General features: G+C 34.3%; 1 protein-coding gene across 2 annotated transcripts in view; it reads right to left on the bottom strand.

Moving 5' to 3' along the window:
- METTL24 (methyltransferase like 24) overlaps positions 1 to 24408 on the bottom strand; it is a 181588-nt gene that overhangs the window by 109121 nt on the left and 48059 nt on the right. For both annotated transcript variants that reach the window (XM_051997536.1, XM_051997537.1), the window contains exons 2-3: positions 19463 to 19558; positions 5877 to 6016 (exon numbers count right to left, since the gene is read on the bottom strand). In XM_051997536.1, coding sequence (XP_051853496.1) covers positions 5877 to 6016; positions 19463 to 19558 — 236 coding nt within the window. The remainder of the gene's footprint in view (positions 1 to 5876; positions 6017 to 19462; positions 19559 to 24408) is intronic.

The following is a 24408-nucleotide window of genomic DNA, read 5'->3' on the forward strand; positions in this document are numbered from 1 at the left end:
GCTGCAACAGTGGCAACAGCAGCTGCCCAGTTCTCAGCCCAAAGACCACAGAAGAGGGAGGTAAAATGTAGGCAACTGGTTAGAAAGAGATTGTATGGGAGCCTTTATTGACACTGGATGCAGCTGTCACTGATTAGAAACTATTTCCCACAAATAGTGCTGGGTTGCAGTTCCAAAAAAGAAACCAGTGTTTCTGGTAAGTTATAAAGAAGCATGAGCCCTGATAACAGTTCCAAAGCAAAGAGGAGTTCTAGTGTTTTTGGCTTTGGAAGAGCAGGGGTTATTTCTAGGTAAAGACTAGAGCACAAACTAGGATAAATGTGACAATGTCTCTACCTGGATCACTCCAGAAACTCTAAAAACTTACCCCTAGTACAAGCTCTGAAAAAGCCTAAAGCTTATGACAGTGCCTCCCCCTTAGACGAATAAAGTCCAATTTTAACACAAAATGCAAAGTCAAGAAATAGATGGAAAATCAGCAAAATAAAATACAATAATTTAGTCATAAAAAACTACTATGCTGGCAAGGAAGACTAAGAATAAATTCAAAAAAAGAAAACAATGTGAAAATAACCACAAGCAATGCCTCAAAGAAAAATGCTAATTAGATCCAAGGCCAGCAAGAATTCCTGGAAGAGTTAAAGAAAGAAATAAGTGGTAGAGGGAAAAAAATTGGCAAAGGAAATGAGAAAAATGCAAGAAAATTTTGAAAACAGAATTAATGACTTGGTAAAAGGGGCACCAAAAAAATTGAAGAAAATAAATACTTACAAAACAGAATTGGCCTAAGTAAAAGAGGCACAAAAATTCTCTTTAAAAAGCAGGACTAATCAAATGGGTAAAGAGGTTGTTTGTTTGTTTTTAAAGCTCACTGAATAAAACAATTCCTTAAAAATTCGAATTGGACCAGTGTAAACTAATGACTCCATGAAACAAACTCAAAGAAATGGGGAAAAAAGAGGGAAATATAAACTCTCTCAGTAGAAAAATGACTGGTCTGAAAAATAAATCAAGAAGAGATAATTTGCAAATTATTGTCTATCTGAAAGCCATGATTTAAAAAAAAATTATCTGGATATCATATTTTAAGAAAGTAAAGGAAAACTGCCCCAAATATCTTAGATCTAGAGAATAAGTAGAAATTTAAAGAATTCACCTATTACCTCCTGTAAGAGATACCCAAATGAAAATTCCCAGAAATAGTATAGCCAGATTTCAAAACTCTCAGGACAAGAAAAAAATATTGCAAGCATCTATAAAGAAACAATTCAAATATTGTGGGCCATAGTCAGAATCACACAAGGTTTAGTAGTTTCCACATTAAAGAAGAAGAGGTTTTGGAATTTGATAACCTGGAAAGAAAAAAAAGCTAGTACTGTAACCCAGACTAATCTACCCAGAAAAACTTTAGAGCAGAAATATTCAGAGGGAGAGATATTTAATGAAAAGAGAGGGCTTTCAAGCATTTCTAATGAAAAGAAAATTTGACACTGAAACATAAAATTCAAGAGAAACATAAAAAAGATAAACATGAAAGGGTAATCATAAGGAACTCAAGAAAGTTAAACTATTTACATTCCTAAAATGGGAAAATGATACATGTAACTCCTAAGAACTTTATCATTATTAGGGTAGTGAGGAGTCTATATAGACAGAAGGCATGAATTTGAGTCAATTGTGTTGGAAGGATCTAGAAAAATGAATGCACTTGGAGAAGGCATAAAGGAGATGTAGAATGGGGAAATTTTTCCCACATAAAAGAGGCACACAAGGAAGAACTATTATAATGGAAGGAGAAATGGGGAGAGGAGCAATGCTTGAGCTTCACACTCATTGGAATTGGTTCAATGAGGGAAATATATGTACATACACACTCAGTAGGGTATAGAAATCTATCTTACCCACTAGAAAAAGAGAAGGGGAAGAGTAGAGGAGATGTGAGAGAGGTGATAAAAAGGAAGAAAGATTAAAAGAAGCAGGGGTCAGAAACTAAACATACTTTTATGGAGGGACAGGATAGATAGAAAGAGAGAGAAGGATATATAGAAGAAAATAGGATGGAGGGAAATGCACACTTAATAATCATATATGAATATGAACGGGATGAGCTCACCCATAAAACAAAGTGTATAGCAGAATGCATTAGAAACCAGAATCCATCTATATGTTGTTTACAACAAAGAACAATCAGAATCCATCTATATGTTGTTTACAACAAAGAACACTTGAAATAGAAAGACATATACAGAGTTAAATTAAGGGGCTGGAGCAGAATCTAATATGCTTTAGTTGAAGTTAGTTTTTTTGGTTTTATTTTGTTTTTTAAAAGCAGGGATAGCAATCACAATCTCAGACAAAGCAAGAGAAAAATAGATCTAATTTTTAAAATCTATTAAAATAGATTTAATTAAAATTTTAAAAAATTAAAATTAAAAAATAAAACTTGGGGAAATGATATTTTGTTGAAAAGTACCATAGACAATAAAGTGACATAAAAATTATAGCAAGGTTCTCTGATAAAGGTCTTATTTCTCAAATTTATAACAAGAAAAAGAGAAAGGGAGAGAGAGTTATTCCTTAAATGATAAATGTTCAAAGGGTATGAACAAGTAGTTTTCAGAAGAAGAAATCAAAGTCATATACACAGTTATATGAAAAAATGCTCTAAATCTCTATTGATTAGACACATACCACCTTACACCTATCAGAAATGATAAATGTTGGAGAGGGTGAGGAAACATAGGTATACTAATCGACTGTTGGTGAAGTTGTGAATTGGTCCAAATATTTGGGAGAATAATTTGAAACTTTGCTTAAATGGCTATAAAACTGCATACCATTTGATCTAGCAATAACCACTACCAGGTCTGTACCCCAAAGGGATCAAAAGAAAAAGAAAAAGACCTATATATATATATATATATATATATAACAATATTTATACTAACTATTTTTGTGAACTAGAAAATTGAAGAGATAGTAATCATTTGAGGAAATGGGCATATAATTGTAAAGGAGTACTAGAGTATGCTATAAGAAATGATGGGCCCAGGGGAGCAAGAAGGGCAGGGTTGTTTCAGAGAAAAAAAAGCATAGCAAGAACTGGAATAGATACTGGGAGAACTGGGAGATTATTATGCATGCTACCAACAATGATGTTGATTAATGTTGTTAATAAACTGTGAAATAATTGACTATCTAATCAATACAATGATCTAAGACAATCCTAAAAAACTAATGATAAAAAAAAATGCTACCCAATTCCAGAGAGAGAACAAATGAATTCTGAATACCAATCAAAAGATATTTTCTTACTTTATTTTTTGCCAATGTGGCTAATATTGAAATATTTTATATGATTTTACATGTATAAGCTATATGATTTGCTTGCCTTCTCAGCAGGTGGAGCAGAGGAGAGAGGAAGAGAATTTTGAACTCAACATTTTCAAAAAATGAATTTTAAAATAAATAAATAGATTTAATAAAAAAACAAATAAAAAATTGCAATCTCTATCAATAAAGGAAATACATATGCTGAAGAAATCATAGAGCTTTGAAGTAAGTGTGATTAAACAGGTTTTTTTGTATGCTGGTCAGGAAATCTAAACTTCCATGGATCACTACATATATGGGAGAAAATACATTCTGAATTCCAAACAAGTGTCTTAAAAAAAAGAAACTCTTGGAGACACAGTTTTACTGGCAATTTAAGAACTACCTATGTATGTTCAGAGAATGTCTGGATTTGTTGCCTTTTTCTAAAATATTTCATTCCAGAATCACAGAATCTCAGTTACAAGGGACAGCAAAAGCTACTATATCTAATCTGCACCTGGAAGGAAAATTCCTCCACAATGTATCTAACAAGGGATCAACCAACTTTTGCTTAGAAATATGGTATATTATAGGAAAGGCACTCAGAAAACATTGATTCATAACCTAATTCTGCCATTCATTGCTTGTGTGGTCTTGGACAAAATGAGCATACTTCTTCTGACTCAGTTTGAGGGGTCAAAGATTTAGGGCTGGAAAGAACCTCAGAAGTCACCTAGTCCAAGCTTCTTATTCTATAGATGAGAAAAGGCTGAGGATCAGAAACATGAAGTCACTTAGCTCAGATCACACAGATAATTTTTGAGAGCTAATTGTTCAATTTTCAGCATGAGCATTTGTAATTGGCAAATGATATAAATCAGGGCTTGATTTGCTTTGTTGTTTTTCTAGACTTAAGAAAGTAATGGAGAAAATATTAATAATGGAGATTAAACTTAAAAGTGTGTTTTGTGTTCATTTTTTTCCTCCCTCAGAGATGACTGTTAAAACATTTACCAGTACCTTCCCCTCCAAGTGTGAATTGAAAGCCTTGTGTCTTGTATAAGATACACAGGTAAAAGGGATTTTACAAATCAACTAATTCAACCTACTATTTTATAGATAAAGAGGGAAGGTGACTGTGAGGCAAATCATAGCTAGCTTTTTGATCCTGGACAAATCACAAAATTTCTATCTGCTGCAGCTTCCTCATCTGTAAAATGGAAATAAATAATACTATCTGCTTCTCAGGGTCATTGTATTAAATGAGAATATTTGTAAAGTGCTTAGCATACAGTACCTGATACATGGTAGGCACTAACTAAATACCTATTCAGATTTTAGAAAAACTGTGAAAGGCTTATACGAACTGATGCTAAGTGAAGTGAACAGAACTAGAATACTGTACACAGTAATAACAATATTATGATGAACAACTGTGAATTCTTCTCAGCAAAACAATGATTCAAGATAATTCCAAAAGATTCATGATGGAAAATACTATCCACATCCAAAGGAAGAATTTATGGAGTCTGAAGGCTGATTGAAATATACTATTTTCACTTTTTTGGGTTTTTCCCCATGTTTTTCCCCTCTTTTGTTTCTATTTTCACAACATAACTATTGTGGAAATGTTTTCTATGATTGAACATGTATAACCTATATCAGATTGTTTGCCATCTTAGAGAGGGGGGAGAGAAGGGAGAAAAATTTAGAACTCAAAATCTTTCAAAAACTGAATGTTGAAAATTAGAAAAAATAAAATACTAAAAATGAATTTAATGCCTATTAAATCTAAGTCTGCTCTAACTCTTAGAAATTGCACATATTTATTTTGAGTCAAATTTATGATTTCATTGGCATAGAATCCTTCTAATGAGGATATTCCCTCCAATGACACATATCAGAAGAGATTTATCTTAGGAGCTACATCTCATATCTTCTATGAAATTTATAATCTTACAAACTTTGAAAGATTAAATGATTTATACAAATAGCTTTTAAAAATTAAAGGTATGAAATTTAATTTTAAAAAAAGTTTTCCCTAATATGACATTGCTATCAAAAAGAGAATGAATGATTTATTGCATAAATCCATTTTCCCCTAAAATATACAGAAATATCTTGATTGACTTTTAGCCCTGGAAGGCTTTTATACAATTCTGGCCATTTCCTCTGAGTAATCACTGTGACTGAGATACTTCCTCTCTCTGAACTCTTCTCATTAGTCAGAATTCTTTCTCCCTCTCATATGGAAGCTTAATTTTAATCCTAAATTCATGAGCTACAATCCTGGGAACCATAACCCTGTAGAACACTGACGCTGTCAATTCACTGCCAAAAGAAGGGAAAGATAGGCAAGCCTTGGAAAGAAAGGAATTAGCTGTAAACCAACTTCATGTACCCTCCAGGTACAAGAAGATGACAGACAGATGTGTCTTCAATGAGACAGGCAAAGAAATAACAACATTCTTTACATCTTGACTACATGAGTCTTTGAATAATGTTAAAATAGCCCTGGATGATATAAGTGAGTTTAGTTTTCCTTTTCCTGGTATACTCACCCCAAAGAGTAAAGACGGCATCGCTTGTTTTGGATTTGATGAAACAAACTGAACTTCTCATCAAGACAGATGGACCAAGGCTTCTTTGTGCTTTCAGAATCACTTGTCACGCCACTTGAGACCAAGTGGTTGCATGAAATCTGTGAAGGTCACATATGTCATTTTTTAAAAAAACATTTTAAGTCAAAACTGCCTGTGCTTTTACTCATAGCTCCTAAAACTATAGGAATATTGCTATGTTCTTCACTGTCAAGGGAAATAACTACTTCTGGGAGATCTGAATAGAGGGAGCACAACATTTTAAATGCTTTTAAAAAATTCTAAACAAAAAGAATAGAGGGAACTCTAGAGGATTTTGTTCCTAGAACTTAGATTGGATTTGGGAAGTAGAAGAATCTTTTTTGGTTTATGTTTTTTTCATTGTATTGGCTTTTGGTAAAGCATGGATAGGAAGGAAAATTTTAAAAATATTGTTGAGGAATTTATTGATCAGAATTTGTTAATATATAATATTGATAAATGATCAGCATTTATTTAACATCAGGTACTGTGTTATGTGCTATGGGCATAAAGACAAAAACAAAACAGCTCCTATCCTTACGGAGTTTACAATCTACTGGTATATACATTCCTATGTTTATATATGAGAGTATAGAAAGCTAGAGAGGTTAAAGATACAGTGAATATCATATAGGGAATAAGTGGCAAGGTGAAAATTTAGCCCAGGTCTTCTGACAACAAATCCATTGTTCTTGCCATTATATCATCACCCTTGTCTTATAACTGAAATAACTAAGGCCCAGAAAATTTAATTGATTCATCCAAAGTCACAAAATTTATTAATGGTTTGTTGTTGTTCAGTGAGTTGTTTTTTGATTGTCAGATTGTGACCCCATTTGGGGGTCTCTTGGCAAAGATACCGGCATAGTTTACCATATCCTTCTCTAGCTCATTGTGCAGATGAGAAAACTGAGGCAATAGGTAAGTGACTTGTCCAGGACCACACAACTAGTGTCTGAGGCCAGATTTGAACTCAAAAGGCGAGTCTTCCTAACTCCAGGTGCAGTGCTCTATAGAATCTTTATATGATTCCTACCTTTCAGTGTGATTCTAGCCTCTATTAGAAAGGAGGGTAGTATGATCTAAATGAGAAATTTTCTTTGAAAATAAAATTTCTAAGCACCTCTTTAAAATAAATTTCAGAAAGATGATTAATGCAACTCTGTTCTGCTGAACTGGAGAAACCTCCCGTAGAATTGGACATATGCTTAGGTATCATTCTGTGAGACATGTGTTTTATTCCCTTGCTAAAGAACATGTATCTTAAGCAACTCCTAATTGGTTAGCAGTTGTGTCAAAGATTGATTAACCACAGAATCAAGAGAAGCTATCTTATCTGGTGGGCTAAAAAAGTCCCTGAAGTGAAATCTCACTTCTTCTCTCCATCTCCCTCATCTTCCTTTCCTACCATCCATAAGCCCATATTCCACATAAAAAGGGATCAAATAAATAAGTTCAATAGAGACGAAAGATCCTCAGATCATTAGTATTTCAAAATAAAGACAAGAAGAAAATCAAAGAAAATGCGCTATCCAAAAAAAAAAAAAAGTCAAACTCTCTGATCTCAGCAGTACCTCATGCAAACATGCTATTCATTTGGGAAGACTGAGCACTTACATGGTTTATACAGCTGCAGCTGTGAGAGCTAAAAGCAACATTTACCGTTGCCAAGATAGTGATCTTACCAAGCAGTGGTATGTTTTCCCAGCCCAGCAAGAAGCAGAGCAAAGTGCTTTACTTTCTAAGGAAGATCTATGAATTTAAGGCAACGCTTAAATTAACTCTTAAGGCAACAATTACTTTCCAGAAAATCACAGAACACATAAAATGCAAATTTTATTTTTAATATTTCGTTGTTTGTTAAGTGCTTTGGAAAATGCATAGCATTAGATAACCTCAGGCTTCTGTGAGAGACCTGAAAAATAGAAAAGGCACCTTGGGCTCACTCTCCCTTGCACAGATGTTTCCAAAATTACATAGAAACACAGTTAATTATATTGGTCTCATCAGATAACAGAACCAACTTCATTAATCTTCCTTTACTTGGCAGATACCTGGCCAATCACTCTTGCCACATAGTTGTCAGGGACTTCTAAGTTCAATTTTAAATTGGGAGTTAGGGGAGGAACCTGAGAAAAGGTTAAGAAGGAATGTAAAGGAAATATAACTCTTGAATCATCTGTTGGCTCTCTCCTATTTCCTGTTTTTTCCAAATTTTTGTCTATTTTTCTACTCTTCTGTAAACAAAATCAGAATAAATATAAAAAACAAAACAAAAGTCATAACAACTTAGAAAACTGTTGAGCCACTTTTCAAGAACTTTATCAGGGGCAACTAGGTGGCAAAGTGGATAGAATGCCAGCCTTGGAGTCAAGAAGGTTGAATTCAAAAGTGACATCATACATTTACCAGCTATGAGACCCTGGAGCAAGTCACTTACCCTGATTACCTCCCTCCAATCTACTCCCCTAAAAAAGGAGTTAGGGTATAAAAAAACATTAGACAGGGATGTCAGAAAATTTTATTCCTAGTCCTGACTCTATAGCTGTGTCTCTGAATAACTCCCTTAATTTGATTCAATGTTTGTTAAATATCTACTAGGTGTCCCCAGGTCTCAATTTCATCTTTTGTTAAATGAGAGGGCTGAGCTAGAGGATAGCTATTTTCTCCATTATTTCATGCATGTTTATGAAGTTTTATTAAGTGGGAAACTCAAACTTTTAACCATGGCTAAGAATAACCAGAGTTATTTTTTCACTTAGATGAAAATTACAGTATACAAGGGGATAGAAAATGCATTACTTTTCCTTCCACATATTTCATCTGACCAAGTATATTTCTTGTCATTATTAGAAAGAAAAGCCCTTCATTCTAATATCTTTTTATGGCCCTACTTTTTCTCAAAGGATCATAATAAAGTGAAGGAATTTCTTGGTTTTGTGCTTTTCATTATCATATCTTTCAAAAACACTAACATTAACTGGGAACATTAGATAGTGTTCCCCAGTTATAATTCTCTTCTTAAAAAAAAATAAAGTTAAATGTTGGTCATTTTAGCTTTCTGGGTGAGATTTATAGCCAAGGAACCATGAAATCCCTTACAAATAAGTGAAACTGAAATAATTTATTTATAACACAACTCAAATAATTAGTTTCTGTTTTCTTTAATTCTCCCTTACAATTTTAATCATAAAAAATTGGCTGGATAGATAAAAATACATACTCTAGAAAATAAACCTATGTGAACAAGCATGATTTTCATGACTATTGTGTCCTACTTCATTTTTGTATCCTGAAGCTAAGAAGAATGAGTAGAAAGAATACTTTAAAAATTATATCTATTAGGTAAAATTCATTTCAAACATCATTATTATGCTTATGCATTACCATTAACTAAAGAGGCTCAAAGGGAATCTATAGTTTAAAAATGTTTTGTTTCAATTTCATAGACATTTCAATAGACATATTCATAAAAAGTTCCATGTATATCAAATTTCTAGAAATCAAGTCAAATTTGAAATGTATTTTTAGCTATTAAACAAAGTAAGGGTTCTCAATCTAGGGTCCATGAATTTTTTAAATATCTAATAATATTTCAATATAATTGATTTGCTTTGTAATCACATATATTTTATTTTATAAATTTAAAAATATATTCTGAGAAGAGATTCACCAACTATCAGATTGTCAAAGAAGTCTGACAAAAAAAAAGAGGTCAAGAAATTCTTATTTGAAGGACTTCAAATAACTTGCTTTCTTAGAGAGGAGGTACAGGAAAAAGGTGAAAAATTGGAACTCAAAATTTCATTTTAAAAATGAATGTTAAAAATCGTCTTTATATGTAATTGGAAAAATTAAAATACCATTTAAAAAAACTATTGTGCTTTAAGAAATGCTAAATAGGATGGTATCAGAAAAACCTGGAAAGACATATAAACTCTTGAAAAATGAAGTAATTATAACCAGGAGAACATTGTATATATTGTACAGCAATATTGTACGGATGATTAAAGATTTAGCTACTCTGATCAAGACTATCCCAAGGATCCTGAATGAAAAATGCTACCTACCTCCAGAGAGAGAACTGATAAACTCTGAATACAGACTAAAGCATACTTTTTTTAAAAAATTATCTTCATTCCTTTATTTTCTTTTGAACATAGATTATATGGAAATATATTTTATATGATCTTACATGTATAATCAAAATCAAATTACGTTTTCACAGAGAGGACATGAGCTAGAAGGAGGGAAAAAAATTGGAACTCAATTTTTTTAATTGCTAATTTTTATGTTATTGGGAAATATTTAACCAAATAAAAATAATTTAAAAAACAAAGGAACTTTATTATAGATCCTTGTTTAAGATCACCTACCAGAGAATTGTGGAAACTGAATCAAAGTATACTATTTTCACCTTTTTAAAAATGTTGTTTGCTTTTTTTCTTGTTGTTTTTCCTTTTTTGATCTGATTTTTCTTTCCCAACATGACTAACATGGGAAAATTTTTAAATGTTTGTACGTGTATAATCTATATCAGATTGCTTGCTATCTTGGGGAGAAGGAGGAAGTAAAGGATAGAGGGAGAAAAGAAAATTTGGAATGCAAAATCTTACAAAAAATAAATATTGAATGCTATCTTTACATGTAATTGAAAAAAATCCTATTAAATAAATATTTTAAAAGAGTTGCTATTAAAAAATAAGATTATCTTTCATAAAGTAAATTATCACCGTTTAATTTATACTTTAATAAACTTGTCTTTTTATATATTGGATTTTTTTACAGCAGAGTATATCAGAGCCTCAATATAATTTTGGTTATTATTCTTAGTTAACTTCTAAAGGATAAGACCACAAAGTTTTCAACAACTTTTTATTTCATTTTTTCCCTTTTAAAATGATTTCTGCTGCTTGAAATCTCTGTGTTATCACAGCCAAACACTCCCCAAAGCATATTTCCTGAAGGCATATGGCTTGGGGAGCTGCCATCAGAGGTTGAACATGAAGGTTTATCTGAGAATGGCACAGTCCTTATCATGCCTCATGGCTTCATGTTTACCAGCCTTCAATGTCTAATATTTCTCAGGGCCTAAAAGAATATAGAACTGTCGTTCCTACTTGAAGAAAATGCAGCTTTCGTTAATATGGGTGCCACATTATGTTGGATTAGCAAGCAAGGACTTATCTAAAAACTTAGATGGGCCTGGTAGTGTTTCATTAAAATAAGGGCCAAAAATATGAAGCCTAAGACCTTAATGTATAGGAAAAATCCTCTTGCCCCTCTTTATAACAAAAATAGTTAAGAAAAGCATCACCATAAAATGATGTGGGTGGATTCATTTCAGCAGCATTAGAGAATTTATTATTGTGTTGCCCATTAGGATTCTCCAGAGCTAACTGAGATAATTTTAAGTGACAGGGAATTGTGTGTTTCAGCAGGCTTGCATGCTGTTATTGTTAAAATAGGTTCTAAATGAGGTGTGCATGGTTAAAAAAATAAAATAAAATAAAAAGCTTTGCCATCTATCATGTAAGTGGGATGGAAAGCACTAGTTAACAAAAATATTCTAGAATTTCAGAACCATAGAATGTGGATCCACCATAAATTTTTCTTATATATTCTCAGTTGGGGGGGTAGGGAATGGGGCAGTTAGGTGGCTAAGAAGATGGAGCATTGGGCTTGGAGTCAGAAAAACTCATTTTCCCGAATTCAAATTCAGTCTCATATACTAGTTGTGTGATCCTGTGCAAGTCACTTAACCCAGTTTGCCTCAGTTTCCTCATCTGTAAAATGAGCTGGAGAAGGAAAATCACTTTAGCATCTTTGCCAAGAAAACAAGAGTTAGACTTGACTTAAATGAGTCAACAGCCACTACATATGTCAATTGGATACTCATTGCTCTATCGCAATGCTTTATCCTTCCCTAACTGAACCTATCATATTCTCCATTACTGATTATTTCTAATCTTCTTTCCCTCACAGCAAAGGACCCTACTGCCTACTTTATTGTGAAATAGAAAATGTCCTTCATGACCCTACTCTTCCCTGATCTATCTCTTGCATTCGTGGTTTCCTATAAACCATCTCACAGGTCTGGAATATACTCTTTTCCTTATCTCTTCCTCTCGTAGTCCTAATACTCCTGCAAAACTCAGAGCCTTTTCTCATGTTCCTAATTGTTCTTTAATCAAATGTTTTTGTATTTGTATTTATTTATCCATAGTGTTATATCCTCCAGTTGAAAGTTAGCAGTGTATCTTTAGGGCCTAGCCTGGTACCTAGTATGTATTAAGTTTTTAATAATTATTTGTTTAATTGAATTGACCTGAATCTCAGGGAGTTTGAATTATCTGTCACAGTCTCCCTTATTAATTTCTCTTGTACTGGTACCTAAAAGTTAAAGAAGGAATAACAATATGCCCTTGTAAATCACTGCTGTTTGCAAAAGCCTTGTCAACTCTCGGGGTTCCAACCTAGTTTCATTATAGACGGGACACTAAAGAACAACTCTTTGGAAATTTAATTCCAGCACCATCTATTACCATGTGAACCAACTGTTTACTTTTGCTTCTGTTGGGTCCCCCAGGAATAAAATATTTGTAGAGACCATTCAGGAGATGATTTCAAAAGCTTTCTGGCTGACACAGTTAATTAACAAGTAAAAATAGTTGATTTACAACACCTCACAGTAGCCCTGTGAGATAAATGCTGTTACGACCTTCATTTTTCAGATAGGGAAACTGAGACAATGAAGTTGGTTATATGATTTACGATGGGTCCTTTTCTAAGGCAGGATTAGAGCAACTCCATCCATTAAGCCAAACTGTTTCTTATAATAAGGTATAGACAATATAGGTTATTCTTAATAAGTGAACAATTTGGACTGACTCTAGATTATAGTGGGTATCAGAAATCCATGTAAATATATTTCCATATTCATCATGTTATACAAGAAAAATCAGATTAAAAGGGAAAAAACATGAGAAATGAAAAAATAAGCAAGCAATGACAAAAAAAAGGTGAAAATATTATGCTTTGATCTACATTCAGTATCCATAGTTCTCTCTCTGCTTATGAATGGAACTTTCCATCACAAGTCTGTTGGAATTGCCTTGAATCACCTTGTTATTGAAAAGAGCAAGTCCATCATAGTTGATCATCACAATCTTGTTTTTACTGTGTATGATGTTCTCTTGGTTCTGTTTGTTTCACTTAGCATCAATTCATTTAAGTATTTTCAGGCTTTTCTGAAACCAGCCTACTCATCATTTCTTATAAAATAATAATATTCTATTGTATTCATATACCAAAACTTATTCAGCCTGCTCCTCATTTTTATAGAACAACAATGCTCCATTATATTGATATACCATAACTTATTCAGACATTCCCCAACTGATGGACAATCTATAATGCATATATTCAACAATTAGTAAAAAATTATTGATTTAAAAGGCATCAAGGTGGCAAAGTGGATAGAGCACTGGGCTTAAAATCATAAATACTTAGCAAAATTTTCCTCAGACTGGTTGTGTGAGCCTGGGCAACCCCATTTGCTTCAGTTTCATCATCTATAACATCAGCTAGAGAAGAAAATAGCAAACCACTCCAGTATTTTTGCCAAGAAAACCCCAAATGGAATTGTAAAGAGTCAGACATGTCTAAATGACTCAACAATTGATTTTAAAAGTTATAGTTCTTAAGAAGTATTTTTTTTAATTTAACAAAGGTTTCTCTAAAATTGTATTGGAGAGATTATAAATAAATTAGAAGAACAAAGAAGAACCTCTCAGATTTGTGGAGGAAAAAGGAATTTGTGACCAAAGAAGAACTAGAGATCATTATTGATCACAAAATAGAAAATTTTGATTATATCAAGTTTAAAAGCTTTTGTACAAACAAAACTAATGCAGACAAAATTAGAAGGGAAGCAATAAGCTGGGAAAACATTTTTACAGTTAAAGGTTCTGATAAAGCCCTCATTTCCAAAATATATAGAGAATTGACTCTAATTTATAAGAAATCAAGCCATTCTCCAGTTGATAAGTGATCAAAGGATATGAACAGACAATTTTCAGATAATGAAATTGAAACTATTTCTAGCCCTATGAAAAGATGCTCCAAATCATTATTGATCAAAGAAATGCAAATTAAGACAACTCTGAGATACCACTACATACCTGTCAGATTGGCTAGAATAACAGGGAAAAATAATGCGAAATGTTGGAGGGGATATGGGAAAACTGGGACACTGATACATTGTTGGTGAAATTGTGAATGGATCTAACCATTCTGGAGAGCAATTTGGAATTATGCTCAAAAAGTTATCAAACTGTGCATACCCTTTGATCCAGAAGTGTTATTACTGTGCAAAAATGTTTGTGGCAGCCCCTTTTCATAGTGGTTAGAAACTGGAAAATGAATGGATGCCCATCATTGGAGAACAGCTGAATAAATTGTGGTATATGAATGTTATGGAACATTATTGTTTGGTAAGAAATGACCAGCAGGATGAATACAGTGAGACCTGGAGAGACTTACATGAACTGATGCTGAATGAAATGAGCAGGACCAGGAGATCATTATATACTTCAACAACAATACTATATGAGGATCAATTCTGATGGAAGAGGCTATCTTCAGCAATGAGAGGATCCAATTCAATTCCAATTGATCAGTGACGAACAGAGCCAGCTACACCCAGCGAAAGAACACTGGGAAATGAGTGTGGACCACAATATAGCATTTGCACTCTTTCTGTTGTTCTTTGCTTACATTTTTGTTTTTCTTCCCAGGTTATTTTTACCTTTCTAAATCTGATTTTTCTTGTGCAACAAGAGAACTGTATAAATATGTACACATATATTGTATTTAACATATACTTTAACATTTTTAACATGTATGAGACTGCCTGCCATGTAGGGGAGAGAATGGAGGGAAGGAAGAGAAAAGTTGGAACAGAAGTGTTTGCAAGGGTCAATGTTGAAAAATTACCCATGCATATGTTCTGTCAATAAAAAACTATAATAATAATTTAAAGTTTACATTGGATTTGAAATCAGAAGAGCTGGATTCTGCTACTAAATTTTCTGTGGGACCTCATGCAAATCACTTAGCTCCTCTAGTTTTAGTTCCTTCATCAACAAAATGAGGAGACTGGACAAAATAAAATGTAAGGTTTGTTCCAATTGTATAGTTCTATGAGTCTATGATTTATTCCTTGGGCTGTTTATTTTTAAAATGTTTTTCTCTCTTAGGACATCAACCATAAGACAGACCTGACAGGAGCTTGAAAGGATCATTTCATGCTTCCAAGAGATTTCTTATGTGGTTTTTTTGAGGTACATGAAGACATATACTTGGCGGGCTTATTTTATTTTATTTTTGTAGCAGAGCCTATGGTTCCCAGATCCAATTCATAACAGCTTCCATCTTCCCCTAGGGTGTTTCAAAGGCTTCACTAAGCTGAAGTTAAGAATTTAAGCTTCCTCATCCTTCATGTAAAATCAAGAGATAAAATGACAGCACCATGGAGAGATTAAACAATTCTAATTAAAATACAGAAATAACTTTCAAGTCCAAGTATCCAACAACTTGTTGCTAAAGCTAAATTGAAATTCTGTAGAGGGATTAATTTATCATCCTATTACTCATAATTAAATGCCTAATTCAGGAAGTTTTTACTTCCTCTCTGAATAAAAAAAAAAGATTAAAGTTATGATGATTTTCTGATTATGCTATATGAGAAGAGGAAACCCCTTTCATTAAGCTGGTCCTCTAGACTATTTGTATCTATTGTATCTTTATTTATTCTTAAAAATATTTCCCAATTACATTTTAATCTGTTTCCTTATATTCAAGAAGTTTGGTGAACTCATGGAGCCCTACAGACTGGGATTAACAACTCTCTTGTAGAATTCTAGATTTCCTCTCCTGAATGGTAAATGGACTTCTTTGCTTCACTAAAACTGGGACTGTAGAAGTGGAGACTGCTTCAGAAGGAGTAAATTGAACCACAGTACTAGAAAGATCCTCAGAGTCCAACTATCCCAAATTTTTCAACCCAACAATCATTCAATGAACATTTGTTGAGCCAATTATGTGCCAAGCATTGTTTTTAAGCAATGGGAATAAAAAGAAAAGCAAGATAAAAATAAAAAAGGAGTCCCTAACCTCAGGAAGTTTATATTCTATTGGGAGACTAAAAAATGTAAATACATATGAGGCAAAGGACAGCTAGGTGATACAATGGCTAGTGAACTGGGCTTAGAATCAGAAAGATTCATCTTCCCAAGTTCAAATACAGCCTCAGACAGTTAGCTGTAGATGAGTCACTTAACCCTGTTCACCTCAGTTTCCTCATCAGGAAAACAAGTTGAAGAAGGAATGGTGTATTACTCCATTATCTTTGCCAAGAGAACCTCAAATTAGGTCACTGGAGTCAGAAATGACTGAAATGATTCAATAAGAACAACAATATATGAAGTAAATATGATAAAAGGTAACTTAAGAGGAGTAAGTACAAGGAGAAAGCTCCAGGGACCAAGAAAGGCCTTTTATAGAGAGGGATTTTTGAGCTCAATTTTGAAGGAATCAAAGGATTATAAAATACAGAAGTTATGAGGGACAGTATTTCAGGCTCTAAACAGCCAGTGCTAAGACAGGGACAGGAGAGATAAGGTAGTGTGCATGAGGAGCAGCAAGTAAGCCAGAATAGCTGGATTTGTAGACAGTGTGTGGAAGGGAGATTTGAATATCAAAGGAGTTTATATTTACTCCTGGAGCTTAGAGACAGTCACAGGAGTTTATTTGAGTTTATTCATCATCATACAAGCACTTTAGGAAAATAAATTTGGAGACCATGGAAAATGGCTTGGAACAGGGAGAATTTGTGGCAAAGAGATTAATTTAAAAAAACTATTGCAGTAATCTAGGGAGAGAGATGATAGGGCCCTGAATTACGGTGATGGTTATATGAGTGAAGAGAATGGGATGTACAGTACAGATGTTGTAGAACAAAGGTTCCAGACACAGTACCAGCAGGCAATATATGGCCCATAGCCTTCCTGAGGGTGACTTAAATCAGATTAAAATATAATTGGGAAATAATTAACAAAATAAGTAAATATTCAATAACACATAAATTATATCAAGTTATGATTTTCTAAGTCAATATGAGACTTCTTGATATCCTTGCATACAATTTAGGGGGCCCCTTTTCATTTGAAATTACTAAAAATTTCTATTCTATACCATGGTTGCAGAGAAATCAACAATGAGATCTGGCAATTAATTGGATATGTGGAATGATGAAGAATTGGAGAATAACACTGAGGAAGTATGAGTCTAGATTAATATAAAGATGGTGGTACTATTAACTGTATTAGGGAAATTTGAGAACTATGCGAACTTGGAGAGGGAAGTGAATGAATGACTTCTGACTAAACTGCATTTGAGATACCATGAGATATCCAGTTTCAAATGATCAATGGGCAATTGGTGATGGGTGACTGGAGCTCAGAAAAAAGAACTAGGGGTATATATGAAGATTTGAAAATGGTGTACATAGAGATAATAACTGAACCCCTTGAGGGGCAGAGGCAAGATGGTGAAGAATAGACAGGACTTTGCCTGAGCTCTTCCTGTCTTCCCTCAGAATAAATACAGATCAAGCCTCTGAACTTATTTTGGAGTCTCAGAACCCACAAATATTTGAAGTGTAACAAATTTCTAGCATAAGGTATCTTGAAAGGACTTCAGGAAAAGTCTGTCTCAATTGGGCAGGAGGAAACAGGGCCCGGAACAAGTGTAGCACAGAGAGGCCCAGGGCAGAGAGGGAATCTTTGCCAAAGTTCTTTGCCAAAATAAAGCAACATTGGCTACTCTGCCCCGATTCAGTAGGCCAGTGGATCAGCAGACTAGCTGTGAGACCTCCAACACAACTACTGCCCTATTATACTAGAGAGAAAGTAAAATAGACATTGAAAGAATCCACCAATCACCCTCTAAAAGAGACCCCACAATGAAAATTCCAAAGAATATTGTAGCTAGATTCCCACTAACTGAATCTTGTAAAGCAATTGAGATTATCAAGTATAAAAGTATACCTAGAAGAGAGAAAAGGGCTACCCGCTATGTTATAGATAAGGAAACTGAAATCCAGAAAAATGAGGGGATTTGCCTAAAGTCACACAAGTAGCAATCATCATGAGATTTAATGAGATTTAAATCCTGGTATTCTGCTTTTAAAAGTTGTGTTCTCTCCATTATAATATGCACAAGTTAAGTCTTGTGCACACATCAAAGATAGAAATATAGTTATGTTTGTGTGATAATCCTAAATTCCTAAATTACTGGTAGTTAACTTGTCAGTTTCTAACTCAGCCAAAGCTCTTTGTTCAGTGTTTAAGTTTCTCTTGGGCTCTTATTTCACCTATGTCTCTTAGAGTCAAGCAGCTCTGAAAATGGAACCTTCTGACTGACCTGTCAAGAATCATCTACTGTCTATAAATGATACTCCTTCCTCCCCCATCAGGTCAGCGACCCTATCAGAAGAGTTGTGCAAAAACTGCCAGAGTTTGTTAAATTACTGCATAAAGGCGTATCCTCTCTAATGATTTAGAATGTGAAAGCTTGGCCGAGTATATACCTTCGCTTTCCATTCATTCTTATAACCATAGCACCCAGCTAACACATTTAATTCTGCCAAGAAAGGCTGTGGCAGAGATGTAAGAGCAGATAGATCTCTCCAAATGTAGCAGGGGCTTAAGTCTATAAAGTCTTTCTTCTTTGTCCCTTTACTGGTTATTCATACAATCATATCTCTATCAAACGATTTTCAATGCAACTTTTCAAAGTTTCTCATTAAATGCTAAAAATATAATTTCTTGAAGAATCATAGATTTAGAACTGGAAGAGACCTCAAGGGTAACTAATGTAACTTGCTTAATTAACAAATGAGACAACAGACTCCAAGAGATGAAGTTACTTGCCCAATTCACACAGATTAGTGATAACCTGGAACTGATCATCAATCCCTTTGACTTCAAACCCAGAAGGTGACACACTGGATGGAGCATCAGGCCTGAAATCAGACTGAGTTCAAATGTGATCTCAGACACTTCTAGCTGTGTTCATCTAGTTACCTTAGTTTCACTTGTTTGTAAAATGGGGATGATAATAATACTACTTTGCAGGGTAGTTGTAAAAGTCAAATGAAGTCATTGTAAAATGCTTAGTTCAATGCTTGGTATATAGTAAGATTATATAAATGTTAGTTTTTACTAAATAGAAATATTGTTATCTACTTGTTCTAGACATCCTATATGTAAGTAGCCCAGCCCTAGAAATCAAATCCAAATCTCTACCAAATGTTGCTTTCAGTTCTTAGATATCACTGAGATCATCCACCTTTCATCATCTTCCCTCCTTTCCCCAGAAATCCTCCATGAGGAGAAATGACAACCATATCTTTCATATTTATTTATACTAGCTTAGATATGCATAAAAATTTAAAATCCAACCTGAGTAGTGCTGATATATTTCAGGAACCTCATAGCTTCTTCATTCAGGGACTGAGTTGGACTTGCCCAGGGCTGGAGATCAATATGCCAACGGATCTATAACAGAGAAAAGTCAGTCAATCAGCTAGCAATCATGGAAGAAGTGCTTTCTATGGGTCAGGCATTGTACTAAACACTAGGGATATAAATAAAGGCAAAAACAATTATTTAGTCCTTGCAGTCAGAGAGCCTAGACACTAATGGAAGAGATAATATGTAAATATAAAGACATATAGAATTTACATAGAGTATAAAAGAGTAAAAGAAGTCATTCTCAGTGGAAAGCAACAGGTAAGGCCACAGGATGGGTTAAGAGTAGAGAAAAACCCAGGAACCATCAGTGTCCATTTAGAGGGATATTGTCCAGGAAAGAGGTATAGGGAATCTAAAGTAGGGTTATGGTCAAATGAGTTGAAAAATGATGAGGACATACATGACGGTGATGGCAATATTGTCAGAGGACAGAAAGAAAAATATTTGAGAGATGCTGTAAAAGTGGAATTGACAGGCCTTCGCAGCAGGTTGTTTATGGAAGATAAGAAATAGTGAGGAATCAAAAATAGTAGTTATATCTGAGCCTGATAGATTTGGAGGATGATGTTGCTTTCCACAATAATGGGTAATTTGGAGTAGGAATGGGGGGAAGCAAGGAGATATAGAATAAAAAATGAGCTCCCTTTTGGACATATTGAGTTTAAGATGTAGTGAAAAGATCATTGATAGCTTCGGAGAGAATATAAGACAGATTGCAAAGAGAAAAGATATTTGAGTTCTCTCAAATACATGTTTGGGAGAATGACGATAAAAAAAAAAAAGTTTGTTGTTACTATTGTTCAATCATATGAAACTCTTCATCACTCCATTTGGGGTTTTCTTGGCAAAGATATTGGAGTGATTTGTCATTTACTTCTCTAGCTACTTTTACAGATGAAGAAACTGAGGCCAACAAGGTTAAGAGACTTGCTCAGGAGGATCATCCAGGGTCTGAGGCTGGATTTGAGTCTTCCCAAATCCAGATTTCTATCCACTGCGCCATCTAGCTGCCACAAAAAAAATCATTAGAGATACATGAAATAAATCATCTTCAAACATTCAGAAAAGCAGCAAATGCATGGATATATCCAACCCAGCAAGTTGCTTCCCCCTTCTTTTCTTTAAATCCTTGGCTACCACAGAGAACTAGAACGTGAGAGAGTTGAGTCACCATGTGTTACGTGTGAATGTCAAGCATCAGAGCAGTCTGAAATGTAATTCACTTCTAATCAAAGATAAATTCCACTAAACCCATCAAAATCTTTCTTATCTCTCACTCCATATTACAAAAAGGTATTTTATAATACAGGCAGAAAGAAATCCTTTATCTCCATGGGTCTCTGAAGCTAAACTTAAAAAATCTGGGGCATCCAAGGGGCAGTTGCACATCTCCCATACATCATTCTCACTCTGGATTTTTATCTTCATGAGAGAGAAAATGCACCTCAGTGGACAGCTCCATTTCCTTCCCTATATGAAGCTTAGGCTTTACCTACCACCAGATGTTCATAATTTCTGAAAAGCTGTCAGTTCTTCAAGTGACTACCGCCTTTCAGGAAATAGATAAAAACTGAAGACACAGCAGTTGAAATGGGAAAGCTGAGGTTGCTATCTTCTAAAACAATATTCCCCCAGTCCAATCCCCACAAGTAAATAAACGAGGAATTGTTGTGAATGAATGTAGCAAAATTAAAATGAACAAGCATGCTTAAAGGGGAGAGATGAGAAGAGACCTTCCTCAATTCCTTTACAGAGGTGGGGAAGATCCACAAATTTTGTGAATTGTACATGTCAGATTTATTTGATATATTTATTGCTTTTGCTGACTTTTCCACTTATTCTTTTAAAAAAATAGGTTTATAATATGAGAGGGCTCTCTAGGGCAGGGAGAAATATAGGAGGTAACAGGCAAGATAAAAATAAAAGAGAGCAATAAAAAATTTAAAAGATAAAATATAAAGGATGAAATATGGCATAGTGTAGTTTAAAGAGGCAAACAAGTATTCATATTATTGCTTGTTTTTGAATTTCCACTGCCTAACACAGTGCTCTGCAACACTATATGTGCTTAATAAATATCTGTCAATTGATTAAACCAGCAGGAGATCCTTTTCTGGGTGGGTAGGAAGAGAGCTGGAAATATCCCACACCCCAGGAATGCTTCTAAAGTAACATTACTTATAAATGTAGATGAGGGGTAGGACCCTACTAGATCTTTTTCCTGGAAGATTTCCAAGCTTATTGCTACTCCAGGGTTGCAAGTTTCCCACTGTGATTTGCTAATTCCTGCAGTTAGGTGGTAAAGTGGATAGAGTGCCAGACCTGGAATCAGAAAAACCAGTCATTTACTGGCTTTGTGACTGTAGACAACTCACTTAGCTTTGTTTGCCTCCACATCTTCATCTGTAAAATGAGCTAAAGGAGGAAATAGCAAATCACTCCAGTTTTTTTTTTTTAATCAAAAACAAACAAACAAACCCAAATGGGGCCATGAAGAGTCAGAGACAATGGAAAAAATGACTCAGTGAACAATTAGAGAGTTGAGGTGATTTCATGTGAAAGCCAAAAAGGAAAGCTGCCCCAGGGTCACAGGTTTCTGGGAACCCAAAGTTCCGTTTTGCATTATCAATTGCAATTGCAAATATCATTTCATTATTATTAGATGGAGCATCATTTAACTCCATTACCCCAGGGTCTTATCTATTCCAAATTTGGCCCAGAAATAGATTGCAACTGGCTGAGATAGGCTCTTCCTCTCTCCCCAAGCCCAGCTCAGAAATTTATGTCCTCAGGGTGAACAGAAACGTACATGCAAGATCCCCCTGAGCATACATATACATTTAACCTTAAATAATCTCAAGGCTTCAGGGAAATTGATTTTTAAAAAATATATATTTATTGAATCCCTACTATGGCCAAGGTACTACAAATTATATAGTCTGCTCCAGAAATTTAAAGCTAATATGAAACATAAAACATATACTCAAGTATAAAATGAATCTGTAAATGAAACTCCTGATATAGAAATTGTTTCTATGGATTAAAGTTTATGATCATAATTTTTTGCAATCTTTTATTTCCAGGGGTATCTAATACAGAGGCAGAATGCAGCCTGAAACAAATTAAAATGTAATTAGAAAATATTTAATGAAATAAAAAATACAATAAAATATAGATAACATTATACTTTTAAACTCAATTAAATTTAAACTAAATCCCTGACTCTCAGGGATCTTTAAATATGTTTAATAGCCCTGTTTTTATTTAAGTTTGATGCTACAGGTATAATTTAACCTTCCCATTTTGCAAATGAGTAAACTGAGAAACATAAAAGGTAGGTGACTTGTCCAAAATCATATAAGGACAGTGCTGGGAATCAAAATAAGGGACCTGTCTTCTTGCAAAAACCACCCTATCATCAGTCTCCAAAATCAAAGTTCCAAAAAGTCTGTAAGTATTGTTTGTGCCTTCAAATGTAATTAATGGGGAAAGGTGTTTCTCTGCTGCTCAAGTGAATGGGAGTTGCTGAGTGTCCACATTGCTTTCTTAAAGAGTTCTGTAAATTTCATTCCCCTTTTATCTTCCCTTTCCCTATTACTTGGAGCAGAGTCTCCCAATTCAAGCCAACTATTAATTTTATTATAGTGCAACTAGATAATAGTTTAAATAGGATTATTTGGGGGAGAGTTATCATCATTTATAAAATTGGTTTTTTAATAGGAAAATACATTTGAAAGCACAAACAATTTCTCCAGCTAGAGGATCCATTCCAATTCTTTCTATTTTATCACTAGATTCCTGCTTTTCTGCTTTCAAAAGGATTTATCAGCAGGCACAATAAAAGACCGCAAGTCCTGGAATCATCTACCAATAATCAAAACAGGGGTCCTCAAACTACGCCCATGGGCCAGATGCAGCAGCTGAGGACGTTTATCCCCCTCACCTAGGGCTATGAAGTTTCTTTATTTAAAGGCCTACAAAACGAAGTTTTTGTTTTTACTATAGTCCAGCCCTCCAACAGTCTGAGGGGCAGTGAACTAGCCCCTTATTTAAAAAGTTTGAGGACCCCTGATACTAGGCCTATGGCCAAAAAATATCATCATATCCAGCAAAATTATCTATAATATTGAATGGAAAAAAATGGACATTCAATAAACTTGCAGATTTCAGGATTTTCTATCAACCAAACCTGAATTTATTAGAAACATAAGAGTTAATGTCGAAGATCAATTTCAAGGAACTCAACACAAATTGTTTATGTCTTTATTTTTTTCCATGGGAAATTTATAGCATATGTTTAAGATTGATATCAACAATACAACAGCTCAAAAGAAAGACTGAGGCAGAGTTAAGATAAAAACTGTAATTTTGTCATACAAATGAAGTGGAGTACAAGAACAGACACAAAAGCATTAGAAAGGGGAGGAGGGCTTGTAGTTCTGAAAATCTACTCACATCAGGAATGGATTAAATAGGCAGCACTATATACTATACTATGAAGGATAGCGCACCTTCCAAAGTCTATAAAGAAATTGGGGGTAGGGGGGAAATGGGAAGACAGGGAAGCAAAGGGTGAGGGAAGAAAACAAGGAAAGAATTCATGGGTGGGGGGAGGTTAAATAATAGCAAGGCAAATTAGGAGCAGAATTAAATTAAAAGATCAGTAGGGAAAGGAAAGATGTGTGTGTATGTGTTGGGATATGTTTGTGTGTATGTATATGTATATATCTACATATGTATATATAAATATATCCTTTCTTAACTATATACTGCATGAGGTGGGAGGATGAAAAGGGAAAAAAGGAATAAAATTTAAAATACGTGCAGCAGAGAACAAAAGAACAATTTACAAGGAAGTAAAGAAAAAATGAACA

This window comes from Antechinus flavipes, chromosome 4, assembly GCF_016432865.1.
Source record: "Antechinus flavipes isolate AdamAnt ecotype Samford, QLD, Australia chromosome 4, AdamAnt_v2, whole genome shotgun sequence".
Classification (NCBI taxonomy): Eukaryota; Metazoa; Chordata; class Mammalia; order Dasyuromorphia; family Dasyuridae; genus Antechinus; species Antechinus flavipes.